We start from the raw sequence: 25,611 nt of genomic DNA, 5'->3' as shown, positions 1-25,611 counted from the left end.
TCTTTGACTCTCATACCCAAGGGCTGGCCTGGGGCTCCAATGCTGCCTTTCCCTGGCTTCGGCCATCCCAGCACCTACAGTGCAGGGAACAGTCTCCGTCTCTTTCTCTGGGAGGGTAGGCACAGACTCGGGAGACCTGGGCTCTGATTCTGTTTCATCAGCTCAAACTGTTCAGTCTCCCTGGGCCTCAGTTTCCCCATCAGGAAATCAAGAGGACGATGTCACACCCCATGGGCTCCAGCCTCCACGAGGCTGAGAGGACTGGTCCCCCTGCGCCCGTCCCCAAGGGGCGCGTTCCCCCACGTGGCGCAGCCTCTCCCGCCGCTCTCAGTGGTGCTGCCAGGCCTCAGAGGGTGAGGGGAGCCCAGGGGGAGCACCCAGTGGGACAAATGGACCTTCCACGGGCCAGTTGCTTAAGGGGCGGGAGGGGAGGAGTCCTCAGAGATCCTGTTTCAACAAACGTTTCTTTCCCGAGAAGGGGAAGGCGGGGGAGAGGGGGAGAGGGACCTATTTAAAGCTACCCTGTTGCTCACTGTCTCGGTCTGTCTGCCGGGGTCTCTGGCCACTGCCCCAGACTGGTGGTGTGGGCTTGGGTTCCTCCTGGCGACCTCTCCCGTCTAGGTCCCTCAGCCACTCTGCCCCAAGATGGGCCGTGGGGTGAGTATCTCCAAAGAGCAGGGGCGGCTCTGGAGGGAGCAGTAGGGCTCTCTGGATGGTGAGGGAGGCTGGAGGGAAAGGATGAGGCAAGGATGGGATGTGGAGGGAGGAGCAGTGGGCTGGTTTGAACTTGAAACTAACAGTCTTCCAGCTACGGCTGTATGCACAGACCCGCAGTGTTCACCACCTCTACCTCCGCGGGAGCAGCCCCACAGCCCAGCCCCGCATCTCCTCCAGCCCTCCCTCCTCCTCTGCCCTCATCTCTGTCCCTGCTCCTCCCCACCACATCCCCACCATCCCTCCTCTCTCACCGCATCCCCTGGCCTCCCAGCTGCAGGGATATGTGGTACTATCAATCCTCCCCACCTTTGCCACCCCCTGAAAGTATCTGTTCCTCTGGGAGTCTCAGCCTGAGGGGACAGGGGTCCAGTGTGAGGTGGGAGAGAGGGACAGGGGCCATCCACTCCTGAGTCACCAAGCAGTTGTGCACACCAGCTCCAGGGGCCCTGAGTTCCCAAGACAGCTGGGAGGAGTGTGTGGAGGAAGACTAATGTGCCCTGAGCCACCCTGTCCAGCACCCCTGGGCGTCCCAGGCAGCATTGTCCTCCAGCTCCAAGCCATGTACTTCGAGGACTTTCCCAGAGGCTGGTGAGAGCTGCCGGCACCCCCCTCAGTCCACCCCAGCCTGTGGCATTCTGCAGCACTGAGTATGCCAAGGGGAAGATTAACAACCACCAGGGAAGAGGGGGGCAGGGCCAGGGCTTTGAATTCTTGGAAATGAAATTTCCATATGGAGAAAAGGGACCCAGTCCCTTTACATCCTGCGGCCTAGTGGCTTTCCTTTTGTGGAATACTGACAGAAGACAGCAGAGAGGGAAAGGGTCTGGGGAACAATAGGGATGGGAGGGTGCTGAGGAAAGAGGGTGCCAGTGGGGAACTGTGGGGGCATCTCTGGGGCCTGGAGGGTCAGGCAAGGACGTGGTATCGCACTAAGTTTAGCAGCTGGGAAAACTCTGAGCTTGGACACCAGGGTTCCTGAGCTAGGATGGGAGCTATAAATAGAACTGTGTGTGTGTGTGTGTGTGTGTGTGTGTGTGTGTGTGTGTGTGTGTGTGTGTGTGTGTGTGTGTGTGTGTGTGTGTGTGTGTGTGTGTGTGTGTGTGTGTGTGTGTGTGTGTTGGTGACTCATGTGTTCCCCATAGACTGCAGTTGATACAGACATTCCTGGGTGGGCACCTGTGTTTTTGTCTCAGGAGACAATTTTGCAAATGTGCAGGCCTTCGAGCATGAGTGGGGATAGATGTCACCGTGTAGGGGCACATGAGAGCCTGTGAAGAGCTGTCTCTGACGTGTGGGGCTTCACAGAGGAAGAGCTCACAGCCGTGGGAAGATACACTGTCTGGGGACTTTCAGCTGCACCTTGACGTCTTTTGTTCCCTCAGGGAGCAGGAGTCCCCAGCTGAGGCGCAGGACCTCTGACCTCTCCCCTCCTCTGCCTTAGCACAGGGTGGACCCAGCTCAAGAAGTCCTGCTTGAGAAACTGTTTGACCTTGACTTCTTCAGGGGCCTGCGCCTCCTTCTCCCCCAGCGCCCACGAATTCCCTCCTGTCCACCCCCAGTAGCAAGCCAGGGAGAAGGTCTGATTTTGTTCAGACTGAGGCTGGGGCCCCTTAGGGCTTGGAGCTTGGAGTTCAACCAGCCTTGAGACCCCTGAAGAGGGAAGGCACCCCCATCCACATCCCCCTTCTCCCTGCAGAGCAAGGGCTCACTGTCACCGCCTCACCCTGTAGCCGTGAAGGGCAAGCGTGGGAGTTGGGGGAAGGGACAGCCGTGGTGGGGAGGGAGCCCGGCCTGCTCCAGCTGCCACCGAAGGGCAGCAGTGGGGGGAGCGATGGCTGGTTTCCAGCTGCCCCCACTCTGTCCCGGCCCTGGGCTTTCTCAAAAAGAACTCTCTGTTCTCCTTCAGCATTCAAGGTCCAGAGAGAGGGACTTGTGGACTTGTGGATGGGGGAGGGAGAAAGGGGGGGTGGTCCTCGCTTCCTCTCTTTCTTTCTTGCCTGAGCAGCCCGCTGGCCCCAGATCTCCGCAGGCTCCTGGCTGCAGAGCCTGAGATCTCTGCCAGGATGGGAAAGGGGATGGGGCAGCTCTGCGACTGCCTGCAAGAGAGCAGGGTGGGCGCTTAGGGGTTGCTGCTCAGCCACCATCTGTACATGCCAGATATGCATATGTGGGCTGGCAAATTTTTAAAACCATACCTTTGATTCCAATTTTCACAAACTTTATTTTATGCCTAAATATGCAGAAATTCTCTGGGCTCTGCTCCTCAGCCCCCAGTCGTAGCCCCCTCCTCTGTGCATGCTCAGGCCTCATCCTACCCCAGGAGCTGCAGAGGGTCACAGAGAAGCTCGTTTAGCCTCGTCTCTTGCCTCTTGGCTCTTCAATGCTTTTCAACCATTCTCAGCCCTGTCCCACCACGGACAGGATCCAAAGAATTAGATTGGTGAATCCAGGACTTCTCAAAACATTTAATTAAATGAGCCCCTCTAAGTCACTGGGGAAGAGAGAGGTACTACTCACAACCCTTCCCCACTCCTTCTGTTGAGCTGCTTCAGTCTCCCCAGGAAGAGCAGCCTTCAGGAAGCCAAAAATAGCCCTGATTCATAGATGCTTCACATGAAAACAAATGCAAGATTTACTGGTCATCTTTGCTGAGAAGAGCATTTCTGAGCAACACAGCCTAGAAGAGCTCACATCCTTCTAAACAGATCATTAGGCATTATCTAGGCAATAACAGCATCCACCTCTCACTGCACTGCCCCCATTCCAGTTCCTGAGTTCACTGGTCAGACTTCTATTTCTCCTAGTGCTAGAATCTAGGTGCTAGATGCATGATCTCTTGTGATCAGGGCCGCTGTCAGATTCCTTGGATTGCTCCTCTTTGATGGGAAAAAAATATATTATCCTTGAGCACAGTGGATTTCTAGGGCAGTAAAACTACTCTGTATACTATAATAGTGGATATATATCATTATAGTGAAAGTGTTAGTCGCTCAATTGTGTCCGACTCTTTGGGACCCTATGGACTGTAGCCCACCATGCTCCTCTGTCCATGGAATTCTCCAGGCAAAAATATTGGAGTGGGTAGCCTTTCCCTTCTCCAGGGGATCTTCCCAACCCAAGGATCAAACCCAGTTTCAATGGTAAAGAATTGCAGGTGGGTTCTTTACCTTCTGAGCCGCTAGGGAAGCCCATATGTCACTACACATTCATCCAAACCCACAGAATGAACCCTAATGTAAACTATGGACTTTGAGTGATAATGATATGTCCATGCAGGTTCATCCACTGTAACAATGTACACTGGTGCCAGATGTTGATGGTAGGGGAGGCCATGCACGTGGGGGCAGGAGATACATGGGAACCTGTAATTTCTGCTCAGCTTTGCTGTCAACCGAAAACTCCTCTAAAAGAAAAGGTCTTTTTTTTAATGCATTATCCTGAAAAAAAGGGGAGGGGGCGGGGAACAAACCCCGTGATGTAAATCCCACCCAGGTATCCTCTCTTTATGGGAAAAAAGAAAAATGAATGACACTAGCATAGAAAAACTAATCCCTGAAACCCTGGGGTCCAGTAGAGAAGCAGAGGCACAGGACAGGAATTGAGCGACAGCCTGAAGGAATTAGGAAAGGAGCCTGGGGAAGAAGAGGGAGTGAGGAGGCTCCTGTCACGCCACCCCAGGCCTCCTCAGCCCCGTCCTCTCGTATCACCCAAGACCCCTCGGAAGGAGGACTTCCTCACCCTCTCCCCGCAAAGTCCCCTGTGAGACCCTGGAAGCCTGGGGGTGGTGAGGAGACCACAGACCCATAAGAGGAGGGGGAGATGGTGACCTCAGGAAACTCCAGTTAGAATGTCCACCTGACTTCACCTGAGCACCCAGGAATGCCTGTACCTAGGAGTTCCATGCATTTTTAGCTTTAGATTTACCCTCAGAGACGATCTCTTATCTATTTAGACAAATAGGGCCTGGTCCCCTCCTCACCCAGTTGTGCTTTGAGGCTTCAAGTCCTGTGAATTGCCTTTCACCCAGTCATGGGCAGGCCTGCCCAACAGGACACTCTGAGTGCCCATTTCCTGGACACACTGACCCTCCAGCTACTGATTTCTCAGTCCGTGAACCCTGCCCATCATTTCCACACTCCACCATCAGATTCTAGGGCTCCCCTCCTTCTCCAGACACTTCCCTGCCCTGATCCCTGACTCCCCAAAGACTCCTACCCCCAAAATTCCCAACTCTCTCTTCTCCCCTCTGAGTCAAGCAGTCACTTGTTGAGACAAAGACATCCCACAGGGTGCTTCTACCCCCTCAAAGAACCCCAGACTCTGGCCACTCCCTTCCAGAACTCCAAATAGTGTAGGATGGTGGTTTTTAAGCGTTTTGTTTATTTTACTGTAAGAGCAGGGTTCTTTCAACAACAAAATCTTAGCAGAAGCCCAACTACTAAACAGCTAAGAGTGGGCTCCTGAGTCCTGAGCCCCTCAGCCTTTCCTAAAGTTGAAACATAGAGCTCGAGGACTCTGCCAACAGTTTACAAACTGAGGGCCTGAGGTCCCCACCACCCTGCACCCCCTCTCCCTGACTTTGCTGACCACCGACTTTGAACCTGCTGGCCTCCACTCCCAGTGCCTGGGCTCCCAGTCTGTCAATGGGAACAGAGGTTCCAGTCTCTGGCCTCCCTGACTCTCCAGGCTCTCCCTTCCTCCTGCAGGCCGGCCGTGAGTACTCGCCTGCGGCCACCACTGCAGAAAATGGGGGTGGCAAGAAGAAACAGAAAGAGAAGGAGCTGGATGAGCTGAAGAAGGAGGTGGCCATGGTGAGTCCCAGCCTACCCTGCCAGGCCATGGGAAAGTCTCCCACACTGGGAGAGCTGCCGCCGCAGCCCTTTGCACTCCTGGATGCCTGCACCTACCCTCACATACTCCTTGCCTCCCTGCTGTGCTCTCAGTGCCCTCAGATGCATTCTAGACACTCACTCAGCCTTCTTCTCCAAAGCAACTTGCTTTTCCTTCCCCAGGATGACCACAAGCTGTCCTTGGATGAGCTGGGCCGCAAGTACCAAGTGGATCTGTCCAAGGTCAGTGAAGGGGTGTCTAGGAAAGCACCAAAGAAGTGAGAGAACCTTTTCCCTGAGAGAGCCTCAGGGAAAAAGGAGCTTTAAAATTCACATCTAACCCTCTTTATGGCTAAGGAAATCAAAGCCCAGAGATGAGGGACTAGTTGGTGGCAGAGCCAAAACTAGGATGCAGATCCCCTGCTTCTTAGTCTATAGCTCCTTCTCTGGCTGCCTGGAAGCCAGGGCTCCTTACACCCCAAGGCCCCGGAGGGCCTCTGGCAGCAGCTTAGTGACACCTCTCTCGTGGAACCGACATACCTGTAGTAGTGAGGGAACCCATGAGTGCTATCACAGTAAAGCACTGGGCGCCCACTATGCACGCAGCCCTGGGATAAGATTACCTACTTTCATCTGATTCTTACAACAAGCCAGATGTGGAGCCCTGTTCATTAAAGCAAGGACACTCAGAGAGGGAGTAGAACTTCCCACGATTACGTCAATAGTTGGTGGCACAGTCACATTACCATACCCGTCATTTTGAAAAGTAAGTCATTCATCAAAAATGTAGGCCTTCCCTGACTGCCTTTTTGAAAATTCTATGCCCTTAGCATAGAATAACCTTAGCTTATTTTTTAGAATAACATTTTTCACTATCTGGCAGTAAAGTCTGTTTATTGTGTATCCCCTCATGAGATCATAAGCTTCACAGGGCAGGGACTTGTGGGTCTTGTCCATCCCTGGATCCCCAGCTCTGACTCTATTGCCTGAAGTGTAGGCGCTCAGTACACATTTATTGAATAAACAAGAGGACAGATAGAAAAATAGTTAAGAAGTGGCTTCTGCCTTCAAGTCTAGCAGCCCTAGAATCATGCCTGGGATACAAGGGGACCAGAGAAGTGTGTCTGGGCCAGCCTCGGGCTCGGGGTACAGGGCCAGGTGAAGCTTTCTGGGGAAAGTGATGAGTGGTGACCAAGGCTGTGTGACATTGATGGTCAATAATGTAGGACCTTCTTGAACCCTTGGTGAAGGGGGGAATCTGAAGGAAGAGAGAGATGAGGCAGGGTGGGGGGCCGGGGGACCAGTTGAGATGTCTTTCCAGAGAGCCTTATCCAGGCTGCCTCCAGAGGCGATTACTGTGGCCCTAACCAAAAAGTGTCTCAACCCAAGGTTGACCAGAGTTGGGGGAGCCACAGCCCATATCCTCAGCCTTCGAAACCTCCAACACCCATTGCAAATGCCACCTCCTCCATGTGGCCTCTCCTGATGACCCCCACCCCTTCCAACCAGGTGGGATTTTTCCCTCCACCTGGACATTATGCCCCTGTGAGGCTCCTGGCGGGAAACGGTGAAGGGCCAGGTTGGTTCTGGATGTGAACTCAGCTCCCTCACCTCTCCTCACCTCCCTCAGGGCCTCACCAACCAGAGGGCCCAGGACATTCTGGCTCGGGATGGACCCAATGCGCTCACCCCACCCCCAACCACCCCTGAGTGGGTCAAGTTCTGTCGTCAGCTTTTCGGGGGCTTCTCCATCCTGCTGTGGATTGGGGCCATCCTCTGCTTCCTGGCCTTCGGCATCCAGGCTGCCATGGAGGATGAACCGTCCAACGACAATGTGAGCCAGCACACCTGACCCCTGAACCAGCCTGTGACTCTGTCCTCTAGCCCTAAATCTCCAGTACAGTAGGTCGGGGGAGGCAGGGAACAAGACTTCTTGTACAATCCCACAGCCCTTCTGCTCTTTGGACTGAAAAGTGGTGAGGCTTCTGAAAGTGGAAAGTGTTAATTGCTCAGTCATGTGTGACTCTGTGACCCCATGGACTGTAGCCTACCAGGCTCCTCTGTCCATGGGATTCTCCAGGAAAAAATACTGGAGTGGGTTGCTGTGACCTCCTCCAGGGGATCTTCCTGACCCAGAGATCAAACCCAGGTCTCCTGACCTCCAGGTGGATTCCTTACCATTTCAGCCACCAGGAAGCCTTCTATATACATCTAGAAACACCCTCTTCAACACACACACTCATGGTTGAGACAGCCCCTCCCTATTCCTTCACACTTAAGTGGACTTGTCTGCACCCCCAGATCTTTCCCCCCTTGAGAAGTCCTAGTCCTGGGAACTCCCTACAATTTCCCCATCCCCTCTAGTCTTAGGCGGCTGGGGATTAGAAGGTTGAGGGGGAAATGGGAGAGAAGGACTTTCTTCCACCACTCTCACTTCCAAACACAAAGGCGGCACTGAATTCTCATCCTGAGTGGCAGCTGTCCCTGTAGGGCTGGGAAAAGTCAGATCCCTCAAAACCTTTCTCCTCACCAGCTATATCTGGGCGTGGTGCTGGCAGCTGTGGTCATCGTCACTGGCTGCTTCTCCTACTACCAGGAGGCCAAGAGCTCCAAGATCATGGATTCCTTCAAGAACATGGTGCCTCAGGTAGGTGGCTGGGGGCTGGGCCGTGGGCTGGGGCATAAGGTTTCTGGGAGAGTCTGGCTTAGCTCTTCTCAACTGCTTGTGCTCAGAGATGGAGGCTTGGGCAGAAAAGACCCTCCAGTTCTCCACACTGGGACCTATCTTGTTGCTAAGGGTGCCAGGTTTGTCCTTCTCCTTGGTGGGGTTGGAGGTGAGGGGGGAGACCAATGAAAGAGGAAGGTGGGGTAGAGATGAGCACAACCTGAGATGCCCGGGACTTCCCCACAGCAAGCCCTTGTGGTTCGAGAAGGAGAGAAGATGCAGATCAATGCAGAGGAGGTGGTGGTGGGAGACCTGGTGGAGGTGAAGGGTGGAGACCGTGTGCCTGCTGACCTCCGGATCATCTCTTCTCATGGCTGTAAGGTGAGGAGGCCATGTCAGAGCCACTGGCTGAGTCTAAAAAGCAAGCTATCTGAAGCTAAGAGGTGCCAGTTAGAGGTTTAAAGTTTGGGAGACTCAGGTCCAGGTGTCAACTCCTGCCCAGCCCCGCCTTGTCTTATACTAGTGCTTGCACATTGTTTGCTTGTATCTGTGTGCCATGAATGCTCTGCACCCAGGTGTTTCTTTGAGTTTCTTTGATATCCACTTTATAGCAACAATTTATTGAGTATTATTATGTGTCAGATGCTTTATATACATTCACCCAGGCTATCTAATTTAACTCTGCAACAATGGTGTGATCACCCAGGGACGTTGCGCGTGGTCACACAAGTCATGCCACACACAACCCTAGACAGTGCCGTTATCACAGACTACAGTGTTGGTGGCGCCCCCTGTAGTTGTGCATTGCAGAAATTCTGCTTCCATTCCCCATTTAAAGATGAGTAAAATAGAAGCACCGTTGGTTAAGTAACCAGCCCAAGGTCACAGAAGAAGCCAATGAGCCCAGATTCCAAACCAGAGCAGGGACAATAGCTGAGTAACGCTATAAATATGTGATGAGAGCAAGTGTAATTCTGTCTCCAGAGTCATGGTGACTGACAGGAGTGTGGCTGGAGTCAGGACACAGCTGTGTGTGCACAAGCGTGTCTGCCCGTCTGATGACCCTACACTGCCTTCCTCCTCAGGTGGACAACTCCTCCCTGACAGGCGAGTCAGAACCCCAGACCCGCTCCCCCGAGTTCACCCATGAGAATCCCCTGGAGACCCGCAATATCTGTTTCTTCTCCACCAACTGTGTGGAAGGTGAGAGATCAGCCTGGTGGGGAGCTCCTGCTTCCACAGCAGCTGCGGGAGGAGCCTGAATCCTGGGTCCCCAGGCAGCACTCGGGGCTGTGGCCATGCTTGCTTGTCAAGGGCCTGGCTATGAAGAAGGGCATCAAAGGGTCTAGAGCCCTGAGTATTACAGAAATAATCTCTCCAGAGGGCAGCAAATCGGCTGGGGCAGTGTGACTCCATGGAATAGTTACCTCCCCACAGTAAGAGCTCTGTTCTGCCCACCCCAGGACAGAGCAGGCTCTGAAGCCTTCAGATATGAGCCAAGACCACTACACTCATGCACGCGCACACACCCACCCACCCACCCACACACACACACACACACACACACACACACACACACACATCCCCCAAAGCAGCCTCAACTCCTAGACGTCTTTGGTTTGACTGACGGCCCCCTTCGCTCCTGGTTCTAGGACTAGTTGCTTCATCTCCTGAGCCTTGTTTGACCAGGACCCAGACTGGGGAAGGGGTAAGAAAGCACCCAGTCCAGGTTAACACTCGGGCCTTTCCTCACGCTGCCTCCAGGCCTGGGCTTTGCCAAAAGGAACTGTTGGTCGTGCCCAGGCTGCCCCGTGGGCCCTCAGCTCTGGCTTCTAGAGATGACCAAAGGCCAGGAGGAGGTCCCGGAGCTGTCACCACCAAGTGGCTAGAGTCCAAGCACACCCCAAACCCTATCCCCTGTGGTTGTGAGCAGTGTCAGGGGCTGACTCGGAGAGGGAGGCGGGACCTGCGCTGGTGGGAGGAAGTGTCTGACTAGACGATGAGCCTCAGAAAGTGGGTCAGAGAGGCCTTGTATCTTCCCCTCCCACACCTTTCCCTTCTTGGATCTCATTTCTCTTCAGTCTGCTCTGCTTCTCTGGGCTTTGCCCTTCCTTCAGCAAGTTGGATTCACAGCAAAAGAGATCACCACACATTGTTTCTTAAATTTTTAATGTACTGAGATTCTGAAAGTTGCTCTGCATTTCCCACAATTGATAAAAATGCCTTGTAAAACATGTCACTGATTACCCTGAACTGACTTTGGAGAGAGGAGAGGAAATGAATGGAACTAATGTTTTTGGAGTGCCTATTATGTGCCAGACGCTGCTTTAGGTATATCACAGCACTGTCTCATTTCATTATTAAAATGAGTAGGAAGGAATTCACACAAGGATGCAAACCCAGGTTTGGCTGGTTCCGATGCATGCTCTTTCCGCAACAGTGCACTTCCTCCCCTGAGTACCCCTGGAATGTCTACCTAAGAGCTAGTGGTTGCCTAGCTTCTTCTAGAGAGATTTGTACCTAGTGTCGAGAAAGAAAAACTTATGACTACAGGGAAAATCCATAAGTGCTTTACTTACAAATTTATTTATGAACACAATATATTGTGTTCAAAAATATTGTTATATTTTTGAATGATAACAAGTATGAGATTAGGGCTTCCTGGGTGGCGCAGTAGTAAAGAACCTACCTGCCAGCACAAGAGACGCAAGAGATGTGGGTTTGATCCTTGGGTCAGGAAGATCCCCTAGAGAAGGAAATGTCAACTGACTCCAGTATTCTTTCCTAGGAAATCCCATGGACAGAGAAGCCTGGTGGGCGACAGTGCATGGGGTCACAAAGAATCAGACACGACTGAGCACACACAAGATCTAAGAGATGAGATTGATTTTACTGAAATAACCATAGGCAATACTTTTATTGCATTCACTGAATCTCCTCAATGTGAACTTTGAGTTTATTTGCAAGGATTTGCTCCCCACCCCCACCCCCAACCCCAGGTCCAAGTATAAGAGAGAATAACGTGCTGTTGCACTGAGTTCTGGGATTGGCCATCTGTCCTGGGAGAGGAAGCCAAGGGAGGTAGTCTCCTGGAGGCACCCTCCAGGATGGGAGTCCTTGGCTCATGCACGCTGTGCTGGTTTTCCTTTCCCAGGAAGCAGGAGGGGACTTCAGTTCCTAGGATCCCCAAGGTACCCAACCTGATGTCCCTTCCTGTGTTGCAGGCACTGCCAGGGGCATCGTGATTGCCACCGGTGACCGGACGGTGATGGGCCGCATAGCCACTTTGGCCTCGGGCCTGGAGGTCGGGCGGACGCCCATAGCCATGGAGATTGAGCACTTCATCCAGCTGATCACAGGGGTGGCCGTGTTCCTGGGGGTCTCCTTCTTCGTGCTGTCCCTCATCCTGGGCTACAGCTGGCTAGAGGCGGTCATCTTCCTTATCGGCATCATTGTGGCCAATGTGCCCGAGGGCCTGCTGGCCACTGTCACTGTGAGTGGGTCAGCTTGAGGGGCTACCCGGGGAGGGCTCTGCTCTCCTGCCACAAAAGCGAGAGAGGCTTATAGCTTTTCTGCAGTTTTTTCACTTCCAGCCTGTAAAATCACACATTCGATTTCTCATTACTACATGGCTTAGAAAGTGAGTCAGAAAAAGTCCACTTTAGTACCTAGCTCAGAGTTTGAGTAAGAAAAGTCTCAGGTTGGGCTGTGTCTTAGAGCTCGGTTTCTCTCCCGGAGCTCTTCCTAGTCACCTTTCCTCACAACCCTCGTATTAGTCATCTCTCCACTGCCATCTGGAGCTCGTCCTGGCCAACTCTCCTGTCAAGCCTCTCTCAAAGGTCCCTCCTGTCAAGCCTCTCTCAAAGGTCACCAGTGACTGACTAGCAAATCCAGTGACCTTTCCTCAGCTCCCATCCTTCACTCTGCTGCTGAAATGGATACTGCTGTCCACCTTCCTAGCACTCTCTCCTTCGCTGATGGCTGTGGCAGGTTGCCACCCTGGTTCTCCTCTCCCCTGTTCCCTGCGGTATCTCCTCCTCCCCGCCCCCCACTGATCCTCAGGCCTCAGTGCTCTGTTCTTATCCTAATGCACCCAAGTGAGCTTTTCTCCTCCCAGTTCCTGGTGCCTGTTCCATGTTGATGACATGCACATACCTACACCCTGCGCTGGCCAAATATCTTCAACTCCTTACTGGACATTTCAGCTAAATATACACTCACAATCTCAGCTCAACACGTCTAAAGTGGAACACATTCACGACTTACACCTAGGTCCCTCTCAATGTTCATGGAGTAGGATCAAGAGAAGAGGGACAGAGCCATGGTCTGGGGTAAGAACAAGGTCATCTCTAGCTCCAGGTGGAGCCCTTTTTACTGCTCACTCTCTCTACCAGGTGTGTCTGACCCTGACAGCCAAGCGCATGGCTCGGAAGAACTGCCTGGTGAAGAACCTGGAGGCAGTGGAGACGCTGGGCTCCACCTCTACCATCTGCTCTGACAAGACCGGCACCCTCACCCAGAACCGCATGACCGTCGCGCACATGTGGTTTGACAATCAGATCCATGAGGCCGACACCACAGAGGATCAGTCTGGTGATTGGGTGCTCTACCCAGAGCAGGGGGGAGTGTTCAGAGCACTGGGGTTGGCAGGGCGGGTGGGATGCGATAAGGGCTCTAAAGGGGAGCCAACCTCCTTCTTCTCCCTGCTTTCCTCCCAGGGGCCACTTTTGACAAACGATCCCCGACATGGACTGCCCTATCCCGGATTGCTGGTCTCTGCAACCGTGCTGTGTTCAAGGCAGGGCAGGAGAACATCTCTGTGTCTAAGGTAAGGTAGGGGCGGGTCTCCACAGTCTGCCCCCTTTCCTGACACAAAGCTTCCCCTTTCACACCCTGTGGCTGCCCAGAGGATGGTGTGCTTGGGCTTCCACCATGACACTGAATTCTCCTCGTTGGCAGCGGGACACAGCAGGTGATGCCTCCGAGTCAGCTCTCCTCAAGTGCATTGAGCTGTCCTGCGGCTCCGTGAGGAAGATGAGGGATAGAAACCCGAAGGTGGCAGAGATCCCTTTCAACTCAACCAATAAGTACCAGGTGGGGTTTGGATGCCGGGTCAGGGGGAGAGGAAGGGATGGAAGTGAGGGGCACACAAAGTCAAGGAGGAATCCACCAGCGGAGAGAGGCCATCTGAGCATCACCTCCTCTCACCCCTGCCTCATCCCCCTGGCAACATGGATGACCAGACGTCTGGTTGCAACCACCTCCTGTCCCCAACACCCAAACCTTCGTTTCTTTACTATAAGCTACCACCCTCTCAACTCTTCCCTCTAGGACTCCACATCCTCTGGCTCCAGTCTCCCAACCCTTCCATTCCATTCAGTTGAATCATACTTTGGAAATATCCTTAGGGTATCCCCCAGCCTGCCCCTCTCTGTTAAATGCCAGGAAAGCAGCCTCAGAACCATAGGGGTGGGGCTCCCCTGGTGGTCCAGTGGTAAAAAATCTGCCTGCCAATTCAGGGAACACGGGTTCAATCCCTGGTCCAGGAAGATCCCACTTGCCTCAAGGCAACTAAGCCCAGACACCACAACTACTGAGCCCGCCCTCTAAAGCCCAAGAGCTGCAAACTATTGAAGCCTGTGTGCTTTAGAGCCCATGCTCCACAAGCGAAGCCACGGCAATGAGAAGCCCACACATCACAACCAGAGAATAGACCCTGCTCACTGCAACTGGAGAAAGAGCTTGTGCAGCAACGAAGACCCAGTGCAGCCAATAAATAAATAAATAAAATTTTAAAAGCCATATGGGTAAAGCCCCCTGAACCCAGTATGGTGATGGGGCATGCTGATGACAGAGCCACCTCGCCCCAGCCCAGGGCCTGTCCTAAGTGATCAGAGTAAACATCTGTTGAGTGAATAAATGTCTTATGGGAAAGTGATTCTCAGGTTACAGGGTTATGACTATGAGGTCCAAACACCCATCCACACACAGAGACTCTCCGCATGTTGACAGTGGTCAATGGCTCAGGGGTTATTTTATTAAGGGAATTTTACCATCCTTTGCTCTTTCCCAGGCCCCGTGCTGGGCACTGGGGCCTCTGAGACAAGTCTGGCCCTCTCTGTAACTGCCTATCCTCTCTCCAGCTGTCCATCCACGAGCGAGAAGACAGCCCCCAGAGCCATGTGCTGGTGATGAAGGGGGCCCCTGAGCGCATCCTGGACCGCTGCTCCTCCATCTTGGTGCAGGGCAAGGAGATCCCTCTGGACAAGGAGATGCAAGATGCCTTCCAGAATGCCTATCTGGAGCTGGGAGGACTCGGGGAGCGTGTCCTGGGTGAGGGGACAGAAGCAGGGAGCAGGGCTCAGATAAGGCTTCCCTGGGATGAGAGGCGCGGAGGTACACCCAGGTGACCACCAGCCTGCTCTCACTCCTCCCATCTGCCCTCTTCAGGCTTCTGTCAACTGAATCTGCCCTCTGGAAAGTTTCCTCGGGGCTTCAAATTTGACACAGATGAGCTGAACTTTCCCACGGAGAAGCTCTGCTTCGTGGGGCTCATGTCCATGATTGACCCTCCACGGGCTGCCGTGCCCGACGCTGTGGGCAAGTGCCGGAGTGCAGGCATCAAGGTACTGGCCTCGCTTCGTCCCTCCTCCCAAACACCAAAGGTCCAGGGGACATGGGGGCCGCTGCCCTGGGGAGACCCGACCTCTGGTGGCCTCCTTCCCACTGACCAAGAGGAGAAGTTGTCCATCTGCAAGGAAAGTTTCAGCCCTACCTTAGACTCTCACTCTGGTCCTTTTGCTCAGAGAAATCAGTCTCCCATGCCCATCCTCTCTCTCTCCAGGCACAGGCCCTGTCGTGGAGATCTGGTTGTTTTCCTCTTCCCAGCCACTGCCCACTCCCTCTCTCTAGCTGTTTGGGATGAGATTAGGCATTCTCAACAACCACTCCCTCTTCTGTGTTACCTGTGTGCTTCATTCAACAAATATTTATTGTTTACCAAGTATGTACCAGGCACTGTTCAAGGTGCTGGTGTTCAACAAACAAACAAAAGTTCCTTCCATCTTGGTTACTTTCTTGTTTCCAAGATACAGCTCTTTACCACTCTTAGCCTGTCCAGTTGCCAGTTCTGAGGCCATCATTTGTTCCTCTTTTTCCAACATCTCACCTACTCCCAAATCCGTTCAACTCAGTCTGTCTATTGAGGGCTGAACCAGGCACTGGGGATACAAAAACAAATAAGATACAGTGCCTGGCCTCCAGAGCTCATGATCCCTCTGGGGGAAAGATGCCTTGAAATTAATCACAGAACAATTTCAACAGCTAGGGTCTTTGAGCACCTGCTAAGGGTCAGATACTCTAATAATAAAAAGAGCCCATTGTTTTGTGAGGCTTTATATTGGCACCAGTGGTAAAGAATCTACCTGCCAATGCAGGAGACTCAAGAGACATGGGTTTGACCCTTGGGTCGGGAAGATCCCTGGAGTAGAAAATGCAAGCCACTCCAGTATTCTTGCCTGGAGAATCCCATGGACAGAGGAGCCTGGCAGGCTATAGTCCATGGGGTCACAAAGAGTCAAACGCAACTGAGCAACTAAACAACAACCATCACCAGAATATGCATCAGGCACTATTCTAAGCGCCAAATCTGTATGATCTCATTTGATCTTCACTACAACCCTGTAAGTAGGCACTACTATTTTCCCTTTTTTTTACAGAAGGGAAACTGAGGCTTAAAGTAACATGTCCAAGGCCTCAGAGTTAGTAAGTGACAGAGCTGGGATTTGAACCAAGGCATCTGCTATTTTTTAACCATCACACTCGAGCGCTTGTGTGTATATATGTACAGATATGTGATTTCTGAACCCTGCCACCACTCTTTGTCTCTAAGCTAGGCATCACTACTCCCATTTAAAAATAAAACAAGCTGAGACTCAGAGCGGTAAGTAGCTTTCCCAAAATAAAACTGCTATTAAGAGGCAGATTGGCTAAAGGAAGCCTGGCAGGCTCATCCGGAAAGCCCATGCCCCCCTTGTCACCAGGCAGCCTGTTGCCATGATCAGAACTGTCGCCAGGCCTGGGAAAGCATGTATGGGGAACTCAGAGAAGCAGCGAGCAGTTAAGTCCACCTTGGAGAACTGGACAGTTTTACAGAGGGCATGATATTTGATCCGGTCTTCGAAGGGTGAAGAGCATTTTGAAAGGAGGGAGGGAGCAGAAGATAGCAGCAGGGAACAGCATGTACCCTGCCGTGGTTGGACTGTTCAGGGCACGTGGGGGTGGCGCTGGGAGATGGCTGAGGAGTGGCTGGGATGGAGACTGGAGCCAGAGCCAGGGCCAGTTGGAAGGACTTTGCTTAAATGCCAGTCTTGGGCTTTATCCTGAGAGCCACTGTGAGTCACAGGTATCACAGGACAGAGCTAGCTCTTAGGAGGCTAGACCTAGATGGAGGAGGGGCTGCACTTGGAGAAGAGTTAACTCCAGTCAGGGAGACAGTGTAAGAAGTGAACACAATAGCACAGGCAAGGAAATGACCCAAATGAGGGCAGCGACAAAGGGAGTGGGGGAGTTACCACTTGAGAGATGTTTTGAGAACTTGGTGAGCAAACTCAAATTGAGAGGCAAGGAAGATCCAGAAGACAGAGGGACTGGATGAACAGAGGGACAGAATCTCAGGTGGGGAGCAGAGAGGCAGGCTCAGTGAGGGTGGTAGGAATAGATAACTAGTTCTATTTGCCCTGACGTTAGAAGTGTCTGTAAGATGCCCGGGGGAGATGTTTCTGGGAAAGCAGGAATATGCCTACCAAGGGAGGACAGGGCTTCACGGAGAGGGTGGTGGACAGTGCCAAACCCCTCAGGGGGAGAAGAAGGATGAGGACTGCAAAGATGCTTCTGTCTTTCAGTTGGGAGGCCCGTATGGCCTTTGGGGGTGGAAGAGAAGGCAATGGGGCCCAAAGAGGCTTCCTTCTCAGATCTGTGGGTTTCACCCCAAAAACCCCCACATGCAAATGCTGTCCTAAGCCAGCTCTGATCTTCTGACACTTATAAAAGCCTCTTATCCAGCCTCTCAGTTGCTAACCACCCACCTTATCCAACTCCATCCATTCTGTAACTGCAGCAATGAACATCGTCACTGTTGAGGCAGGGAACCCCATGGTGAAGGGATTGCCGAGGCAGAGGAGCACGAGATGGAAGGTAGAGGGAGGGAGAGAGGAGGTGGCCCCTCCCATCCCTGCCCAGTCCAGTCAGGATGCCAGCAGCCATCACATTGAGCACTACGAAAACCATGTCCGTCCTGGCTCCTGGACTTGCAGCAATGAAGGGGCTAAAACAAATGGCCGAAGCCTTTATTTCCTCATCATTGAAATGAAGAAGATGTTAAGAGTCTTTCCAGCTCTGACAACCTCGTATCCCATGAAATCCAAACTCCTAAACAATCCTAGAGGCTGCTCTTCCAGGGGACCCTCATTAACTTGTTACTGTATCAGAGAGGCTTTCCTGCATTTAGGCAAACTTTCTCTATATCTCCTGAACACAACTGGCCATCTCTTCCTCTCATCCTCCCTCCCAAACACACACAATTCAGTTATTTTGGCTGGTCCCACTTCCAGTCCCACTATCTAGTTGGAAGACTTTGGGGAGGAAATAAAAGGAGAAAAAAACCTTAATGCTGCTTTCCTTTTCTCTTTTCTTCTTCCTTCCAGGTGATCATGGTGACCGGTGACCACCCTATCACAGCCAAGGCCATTGCCAAAGGTGTGGGCATCATCTCAGAGGGCAATGAGACAGTGGAGGACATTGCGGCCCGGCTCAACATTCCTGTTAGCCAAGTCAACCCCAGGTGAGGCTCTGCAGGACCCCTCGCCATCAACTCAGCCTCTCCCACAGGACGCTTGAGCATCCCGGGCTATTTGGTCCTAACCTCTGGTTCCCTGATCCTGAGGGGTGGCCAGGCCGTGCTGTGTAACCTTGAAGACATCACTTTCCCTTCCTGGACCTCCATTTCCTCAACTACAAGATGAGGGTAGTATCTACGCTGCCAGGTTGCTCTAGGAGTGAGATAAGTGTAAAGGAACTAGCACCTGGCCTGGCACACTGTGCTGATGACCATGATGATGTCACATGGGGAAGACTGAGCATCATCCCCTCTAAGAGAGAAAGGGGAGAGGCAGGGCACTGAGTTGTAGAAGGAGAGGAGGACTGAAGCCATGGGGGAGTCCCTGCAGCAGCGAGGAGGGCCAGGGGGTGCTCTCAGGCTCCAGGGAATCAGTTGGCTCTGCCCCTGCCTCCAGAGAAGCCAAGGCGTGTGTGGTGCACGGCTCTGACCTGAAAGACATGACGTCGGAGCAGCTGGACGAGATCCTCAAGAATCACACGGAGATCGTCTTTGCCCGGACGTCTCCTCAGCAGAAGCTCATCATCGTGGAGGGCTGCCAGAGGCAGGTGAGTGTCAGGGGAAGGGGTCAGGGCCAGGGCCAGGCGTGTGCAGGGGCTGAACCCCCGGCTCTGGATGTACCCTCTCCCCAGGGAGCCATTGTGGCTGTGACGGGGGATGGGGTGAATGACTCCCCGGCACTGAAGAAGGCGGACATCGGCATCGCCATGGGCATCGCTGGCTCCGACGTGTCTAAGCAGGCCGCTGACATGATCCTGCTGGATGACAACTTTGCCTCCATCGTCACTGGCGTGGAGGAAGGTGAGGGACTGCACAGGCTGGAGGGGCACCCCGGATGTCCGAGCTGGCACAGCTGCTTCCCTGCCTTTTACCTCAGTTACAGACTCAACTCAGGGTTTCAGGCGTCCACCTTCTGATTTAACTCCAACACAAAATTTCCCCCTACTGGGAAGATGGGCAGCCATGCTTTCAGGAGCCAGGGGTGGGGAGGGTCCTTCCGGTCTCCCTGATGCCCTCAGAACCTCCCCACAGGCCGCCTGATCTTTGACAACCTGAAGAAATCCATCGCCTACACCCTGACCAGTAACATCCCCGAGATCACCCCTTTCCTGTTGTTCATCATCGCCAACATCCCCCTGCCTCTGGGCACAGTGACCATCCTCTGCATTGACCTGGGCACTGACATGGTGAGGCCAGGGGTTGAAGAGGGGACAGGCAAGGCAGTCGTGGGGGTGCAGTGGGTAGGGATAGGCAGCAGAGGGAAGAAGAGGTGCAGCAGGGGCACCTGAGCAGGCTGTGAGGGTTGCAGAGAAGACAAGCACAGGCCTGGAGGATGAGAAGGTTTGGGAAACTTAATAAGTGTTTGAATTATGTCAAAGATTCTTCACTGCGGATCGTCCTCTGTCCCCACCCTCTCCCTTCAAACACCCTCCCCTCCCCCACGGCCCCCTCGCACAGGTCCCTGCCATCTCCTTGGCCTACGAGGCAGCTGAGAGTGACATCATGAAGCGGCAGCCCAGAAACCCGCAGACGGACAAGCTGGTGAATGAGAGGCTCATCAGCATGGCCTATGGACAGATCGGTGCGGCCAGACCCCGGGCTCAGGAGGGAACCCCGAGAGGATGCCTTTGCTTTTTTGAAGGGATGATCCCCCTGCAAAATTCCAGGACAGGGGCGACCTCCCCAAGGGTCAGAGATGTCCATCTCTGGCCCATAGGGGCTGGTTCCACCCTGCTACCTGCTCTGACCCAGGCCCTGCCCTTTGTCCTTTGCCCACCCACAGGGATGATCCAGGCTCTGGGTGGCTTCTTCACCTACTTCGTGATCCTGGCAGAGAATGGTTTTCTGCCTTCACGGCTTCTGGGAATCCGCCTGGACTGGGATGACCGGTCCATGAATGACCTGGAGGACAGCTACGGACAGGAGTGGGTGAGTGGGCTGTGTAAGTGCAGATGCACGCGTATAAGGGTGAGGCTGAACGCCTGGCAGGAGTGGTCAGTCGCCGCCAGTGGGGTTGGAAGCTAAGGGTGGTGTAGGTGCACAGGGTTTAACATCTGCCCTGGAGCACAACGAACTTTGGTCCTCCCCTTTCCTCTCACTCTCTTACCTCTCTCTGCCTGCCCTCCCCCAGACCTATGAACAACGGAAGGTGGTGGAGTTCACGTGCCACACGGCTTTCTTTGCCAGCATTGTGGTCGTGCAATGGGCTGACCTCATCATCTGCAAGACCCGGCGCAACTCAGTCTTCCAGCAGGGCATGAAGTGAGCGCCGCCCACCAGCCATTGGCCCAGCCCACCAGCCCCATCCACCCGTCAGAGCGCACTCGGGGCCCAGCCACACAGGCCCAGATCTGCTGGAGTCTCAGACTGCAGTTGCCCAGCTGTATATCCCTAGCATTGTTGGAAATAGATGAGAGAAGAGGAAGGAGGGCTATGACTATTTCTGATGAGTTTCAGTTTGCTTCTAAAATCTCCTTCACTATGGTCTTCCATCTTCCTTTTCATCTCCCCATACCTCTTCTCTCCCTTCCTCCATTCCTTCCATCTTATACTCTAATCCTCACCCATCCTCACCCTTGGACCAGTCCTAGATACAGGATCTCCTGTGCTCCCCTCCACTTGGCAGGTGGCTCCAGTTTATAGCACTTGCCTTGTGATGGTGGTGTTATCCTTGGAGGGCTAAGAGTTACTCAGAGTCAAGTTCAGGGCCTTCTACTAGTGTGAGTTATAGGTGCCAATCACTGTGCTAAGTGATTCACATACGTCCTCTGAGATGCCTGAGGTCACCTAACTGGGAATGGCTGAGCCCGAAGCTGTTACACTGAGTGGCTCACACATCACAGAGCCTGGAATCCAGGAGGTACTCAGTGATTTCCTCCGCAATTCCAGCCTGGATGGTGATCAGTGTTGAAGGTATCACTCCCATTTTCTTTCTTTTCTTCTACTGCAAACAATAGGCACAATTCCCGTGAGTTCTGTCACAATTTCTTACTTTAAGAAGAAAAAAAAAAAGATGCCAAAACTCTGATGAAGTTAATAGCTTTAAGATCCTAGGGGGAAGAAGGGAAAGTGTCTGTTAGAGAAAGAAAGGTAGCACAAGAGAAAGATTCCACTGAGCTAAAATCACTAATGGGGACAAGGCAGAGAGAAGAGAACAAGGAGCAGAGAGTCCTTACTGTGCAGGGCACAGCAAGCAGGGAACATAACCATTCTTTATTGAGTATCTACAACCAGCAGCTACCAGGGGCTGTAGAAGACACTGAGAAGGTATAAGACATCCATGGGTCCTGAACTGAAGGAGTTCCCAAAGCATCTTGTTGGGGAGATGACACTTTCAAAGGCCAAGTGCCTGGAGCACTAACAAGATTATAAGATGCCTGAGGGCAGGCCCCCTTTCTCCAGAAGGAAGCTTCTCCAGCACAGGGCTGTGTAGGCTATCACCCAACACATAGGAAACATTTCTTCAATGAATGAACGTATGTGTTATAGACAACAATTGGTGGTGAAACCAGTAAGAAGAAAAAGTAAACATAATCTTTCTTTGGTTACATGTAGCATGAGAAGAGGGCGTTTGAAGAAGGCATGGGAAGACATCATTTGTAGCTTTTCCTCGGCATTTCTTCCCGCCTCTCTCCCTTCTACCACCAGGGGTCACCCTAGATCTCTGCCCCCGCTTCTTGCCCTCCCCTTAAACCTTATTTACCCTCCTTTCTTTGCCTTTCCAGGAACAAGATTCTGATTTTTGGGCTCCTGGAGGAGACAGCACTGGCCGCCTTTCTGTCGTACTGCCCGGGCATGGGGGTGGCTCTCCGAATGTACCCACTCAAGTGAGTGTCCCGTCGGAAGGGCCCCCGGCCAGGAGCCAAGTTCTGGGCCCTCCCTCGGAAGCAACTTCTGATGCTCCTGACCCTCCTGTTTCCTTCAGAGTCACTTGGTGGTTCTGCGCCTTCCCCTACAGTCTCCTTATCTTCATCTACGATGAGGTCCGGAAGCTGATCCTACGGCGATATCCCGGTGGTAAGCACCCCCGTATCTCACCCCGAACCCCCAAAGTGCCGCCCCTGACTGCTGGCTACCTACCCCTGCAGGGCTCTGAACCCGGACTCCATCCCTATTACGGATCCTTGCGCCTTCCCCTCACGGCCCTCCATCCTGGGCTCCCGGGTCCTTGGAGCCCTGACTCCGCGGAACCTCTTCCTCTCAGATTCCGGTCCCAGCTAACTGGTCTCTGAGGCCCTCCACCTTCCACCTGGAATCACAGAACATCGGAACTAGAAGGGCCCTCAGAGGTCATTAGTCCCACCCCCACATTTCACAAAGAGAGGGGCAGAGGTGAATTGATTCGTTCAGGGTCAAAAAGGGAGGAGCTGCCGAACTGGCACTACAACCCAGGCCTCCCAAGTTCCAGTCATCAAACAAGTGTTTGTTTTTTCCCCCAACAAGCATTTTTGGTCACTTAGTGGAGGTCGAAAATGGATGGCCTACAAGCCAAATATGGTCCATGGATATTGTTTGGTTTGGCTGCCCTATATGGTGCGGGTGGTTTTTTTGTTTGTTTTCAATTGGCCTAATATCTAAAACTTAGGGGCTTTCACATGAAATCTGAATTTCTGGCTTCTCCTGAAAAATCGCAGGTGCTGTTGGCCCCAGGCCCCATTTCTGCACAGCAGCCATGGACAGCTGCCCTTAAGAAACTCATTTATTACTTGAACAGTCCCTGTTGGCATTTCTATTTTCACCCCCATCCCAGTCTGGGCCCACCTTCCCCTGTGCTAAGAGCCGGTCTCTCCTTTCCCCTAACCCACGGCCCTACTCACTGGAGTCCCCTTCTCCCTTTCCACCTTCCACAGCTGTTTTTCCCCTCCCCAGGCTTTTGTCCCACCTGGCCTCGACCACCCAAGCCCCTAGGACATTTATCTCTTGCCTCCTTTTAAGCTCATGCTGCAACCCCCACCCCTCATCTCCCTAACAGGCTGGGTGGAGAAGGAGACCTACTATTGAGCCTGTTGGAAAGAAGAAGCAGGCACAGAGAAGATGGGGGGCCCTGGAGGTGTCGCCGGGATGGCATTGGGTAGGGGTGGAAAACACTGGGGTGTATTTAGGGGGGGCAAGAGAATGAGGCAACACAGCAGGCCAAGTTGGGGGAGAGGGTAACTTAGCTTGGGGTGATTGCCCCAGAGGCCTAACTAGGAGCAGTCAGCTTAGACACTACATGTCGGGATCCCCTCCCCAGATCCTGCTTCATTCCACGTGCAGTCTGTCTTATCCAAGGAATTGAGGGGTACCCCAGCCCTCCGCAGTCCCTGCCCTTTAACCCCCACCTCCCTGCAGAACAGATCAACACCGAAAGGCAAGGGTCTGTCTAAACCAGGAGGAGGGGAGCTGTCTCCGATCACCAAGGTCCCTTTATCTCCCCAGCCTCACCCCACTTCCCACCTTCACCCCTCATTTGCTTCCTGCTCAACTCTGACCCCTACTTCCCCTTCAGACCTGGAAACCACCTGGTGAGGCTAGGACCTGAGGCCAGAAAGGGAACAGGTTGGAGAAGCTGGCCTGTCTGCCAGTCAAAGCCATTTAGGAAACGCTAGAGGAGAGCTGCTTGGACAGGTGGGAGGGTCGGGTATGGCGGAGGAGGCGGGCAGGAAAGAAGAGAGGTCAATGACAGGACATCTGACATGGACGCCTGGGCCCCACCTCTGAGTCCTGCCCTTTAGAGTACCCAGCCAGCAGACCAAATTCCAGGGTCACAGAGTAGCGGCAGAGGTAGGACCAGGAAGCAATCTGCGGAGCTTCACTGAGGCTGCACACTCGAGGTGCCTGTGGCGTTCGCCACAGACACTTGCTTTGTGGTTTGTTGGTCCCCAAGGCCCAGGTGTCACAGAAACTCCAGCTCTCTCTGTCAGCATCCTTGGTAATACCCTGGCCTTTAGAATGCCAAGTCCTCAGACGTTCCGTGTGGTGCTGAGAGGGGCAGCTGCCAGCTCAATCCCTGCCCCTCCCCCATGCCTCATCATGCCCACCCGGACGAACCTGCACCACTCCCAGGCACTGCCAAGCCAGCCCTGGAAAAGAAGGTCCCAGGCCATGAGCTGGAATTGAGGTGGAGAAGTTTCCAGAAACATCCTGTCTTCCAGGGACACACAGAATGAGCTTAGGTCATGGGCATGGTTAGAACCTCTGGACAACAAGAGAGAAAGCATTAGGAGTGCTGCTTTGGTCTCTTAGACGGCAGGGCTGTTCCGCCCAGGCAAATGCCCTTCACACTATGATCATTGTGCCCACTTTCCCTTGAGACAGGGAGTTGGTTTCAGGTCCCTACAGGAAGATGCTTTTCCTCCTCAACCTCCTCCCCACCTCCACTCTGCTCTATCGGCAGCTCTGCCCATTCTCTAAGCCTGGCTTAGATTAGAAGGCATTGGGAATATCCTGTAGAGAGACACCTAGGTGAACCAAGAGTGTGAGAGAGATACCTAAGGAAAATGGAAGACCTAAGGCAGAAAGGAAGGAAGCACAAAAGATAAACATCAGGCCCATAAACAACCTCCCAAGGGCTATTACTTCATTACACTGGAATTTTACTTTATCCGAAGTACCTTGAAATAATGAGTCATTGCCTGGGGCTTAGAAAACGAAACGGGAAACCATATTAATTTGGGCCTGATGAATTTGAGATTTATTGACCATGGACAAAGGTTTATCTTGCACAATCAATAAAATGGCATTTGTTTAGCAAATTAAGAGCATAAACAATATTTCTAGGGGTGGCACATGTAGTCTCCTAAACTTTTTGGACACTTTAGGAATATCCATTTAGAAATAGTGAATGCATGGGCTAATTATCATCTGCTGTGTTTGTTAAAGAAACATCTGCAAGACCTTTTGTAAGACATTAGTTTGAGGCACTATGTATGTACTTGAAAACAATAAAGTTGCATTTCTTTATGAAAGAAGTCCCTTCCACAAGTCTGATTTTTACACTTACCACTTGCCTCCCTCCCAAACTGTGGTGTTGAATTGTGTACTCTGGCAAGATTTGGCTTGTAGAGGAGGCAGTAGAGAGGGCAGGAGGTAAGGATCAGAGGGAAGCAACCTGGGAACAGATGATGTCAGTGGAGCAAGAGAGAAGGGAAGAAGTTGGGTTGCAAAACGATCCGGAAGAGAATATAGTGGGGCCGTCCTTCCTCACAGCTAAACCCACCCCAAGAACCATCAAGGCTTTTCTAGGACAAGAAAGAGTCCATGAATCTATAGGCCCGAACCCTGAGGGCCACATCTGCTTTTTCCATGCCAGACCACAAGCAGGCCACTCTTAATATGAGCAGCAGGGTCGGGATGGCGGGGAGGAGATGGTGGGCTGAAGGACCCTGATTGTCCACACCAATCAACAGTCTATACTGTTCTAGTTGCTGTCTTTGGAGGGGGAAAGAATGGAGGGAGAAGTAGATGCAATCCTTGAAATTCATCTAAGTAGCGGACATTGGAGGCTTCCCAGGTGGCTCAGTGGT

The 25,611-nt window shown here is 52.8% G+C and overlaps 1 protein-coding gene across 10 annotated transcripts; it reads left to right on the top strand.

The window, feature by feature from the left end:
- Positions 1–449: 449 nt before the first annotated feature.
- On the top strand, positions 450–25,053 carry ATP1A2 (ATPase Na+/K+ transporting subunit alpha 2). Of its 10 annotated transcripts, none has more exons than XM_081487961.1 (23): positions 450–657; positions 5,424–5,528; positions 5,730–5,789; positions 7,177–7,380; positions 8,080–8,193; positions 8,458–8,592; positions 9,297–9,414; positions 11,436–11,704; positions 12,606–12,804; positions 12,930–13,039; positions 13,171–13,305; positions 14,355–14,544; positions 14,662–14,837; positions 17,916–18,052; positions 18,504–18,654; positions 18,739–18,907; positions 19,139–19,293; positions 19,565–19,688; positions 19,890–20,035; positions 20,238–20,368; positions 21,832–21,933; positions 22,032–22,123; positions 23,079–25,053. In XM_081487961.1, exons 1-23 carry the CDS (start codon positions 646–648, stop codon positions 23,105–23,107), a joined length of 3,063 nt encoding a protein of 1,020 aa, XP_081344087.1. In that variant the 5' UTR covers positions 450–645; the 3' UTR covers positions 23,108–25,053. The 10 variants fall into 10 exon arrangements, with proteins under 10 accessions (XP_081344087.1, XP_081344086.1, XP_081344085.1 ...); XM_081487960.1 differs by having other exon boundaries at positions 8,080–8,215; positions 8,426–8,592; XM_081487959.1 differs by having other exon boundaries at positions 5,730–5,824; positions 7,149–7,380.
- The last annotated feature ends 558 nt before the right edge of the window (positions 25,054–25,611 follow it).

Source organism: Giraffa tippelskirchi, chromosome 5, assembly GCF_054371585.1.
Source record: "Giraffa tippelskirchi isolate mGirTip1 chromosome 5, T2T-mGirTip1v1.2.pri, whole genome shotgun sequence".
Classification (NCBI taxonomy): Eukaryota; Metazoa; Chordata; class Mammalia; order Artiodactyla; family Giraffidae; genus Giraffa; species Giraffa tippelskirchi.
The sequence above is the reverse complement of the archived record's forward strand: the minus strand, read 5'-3'. Positions and strand labels throughout refer to the sequence as shown.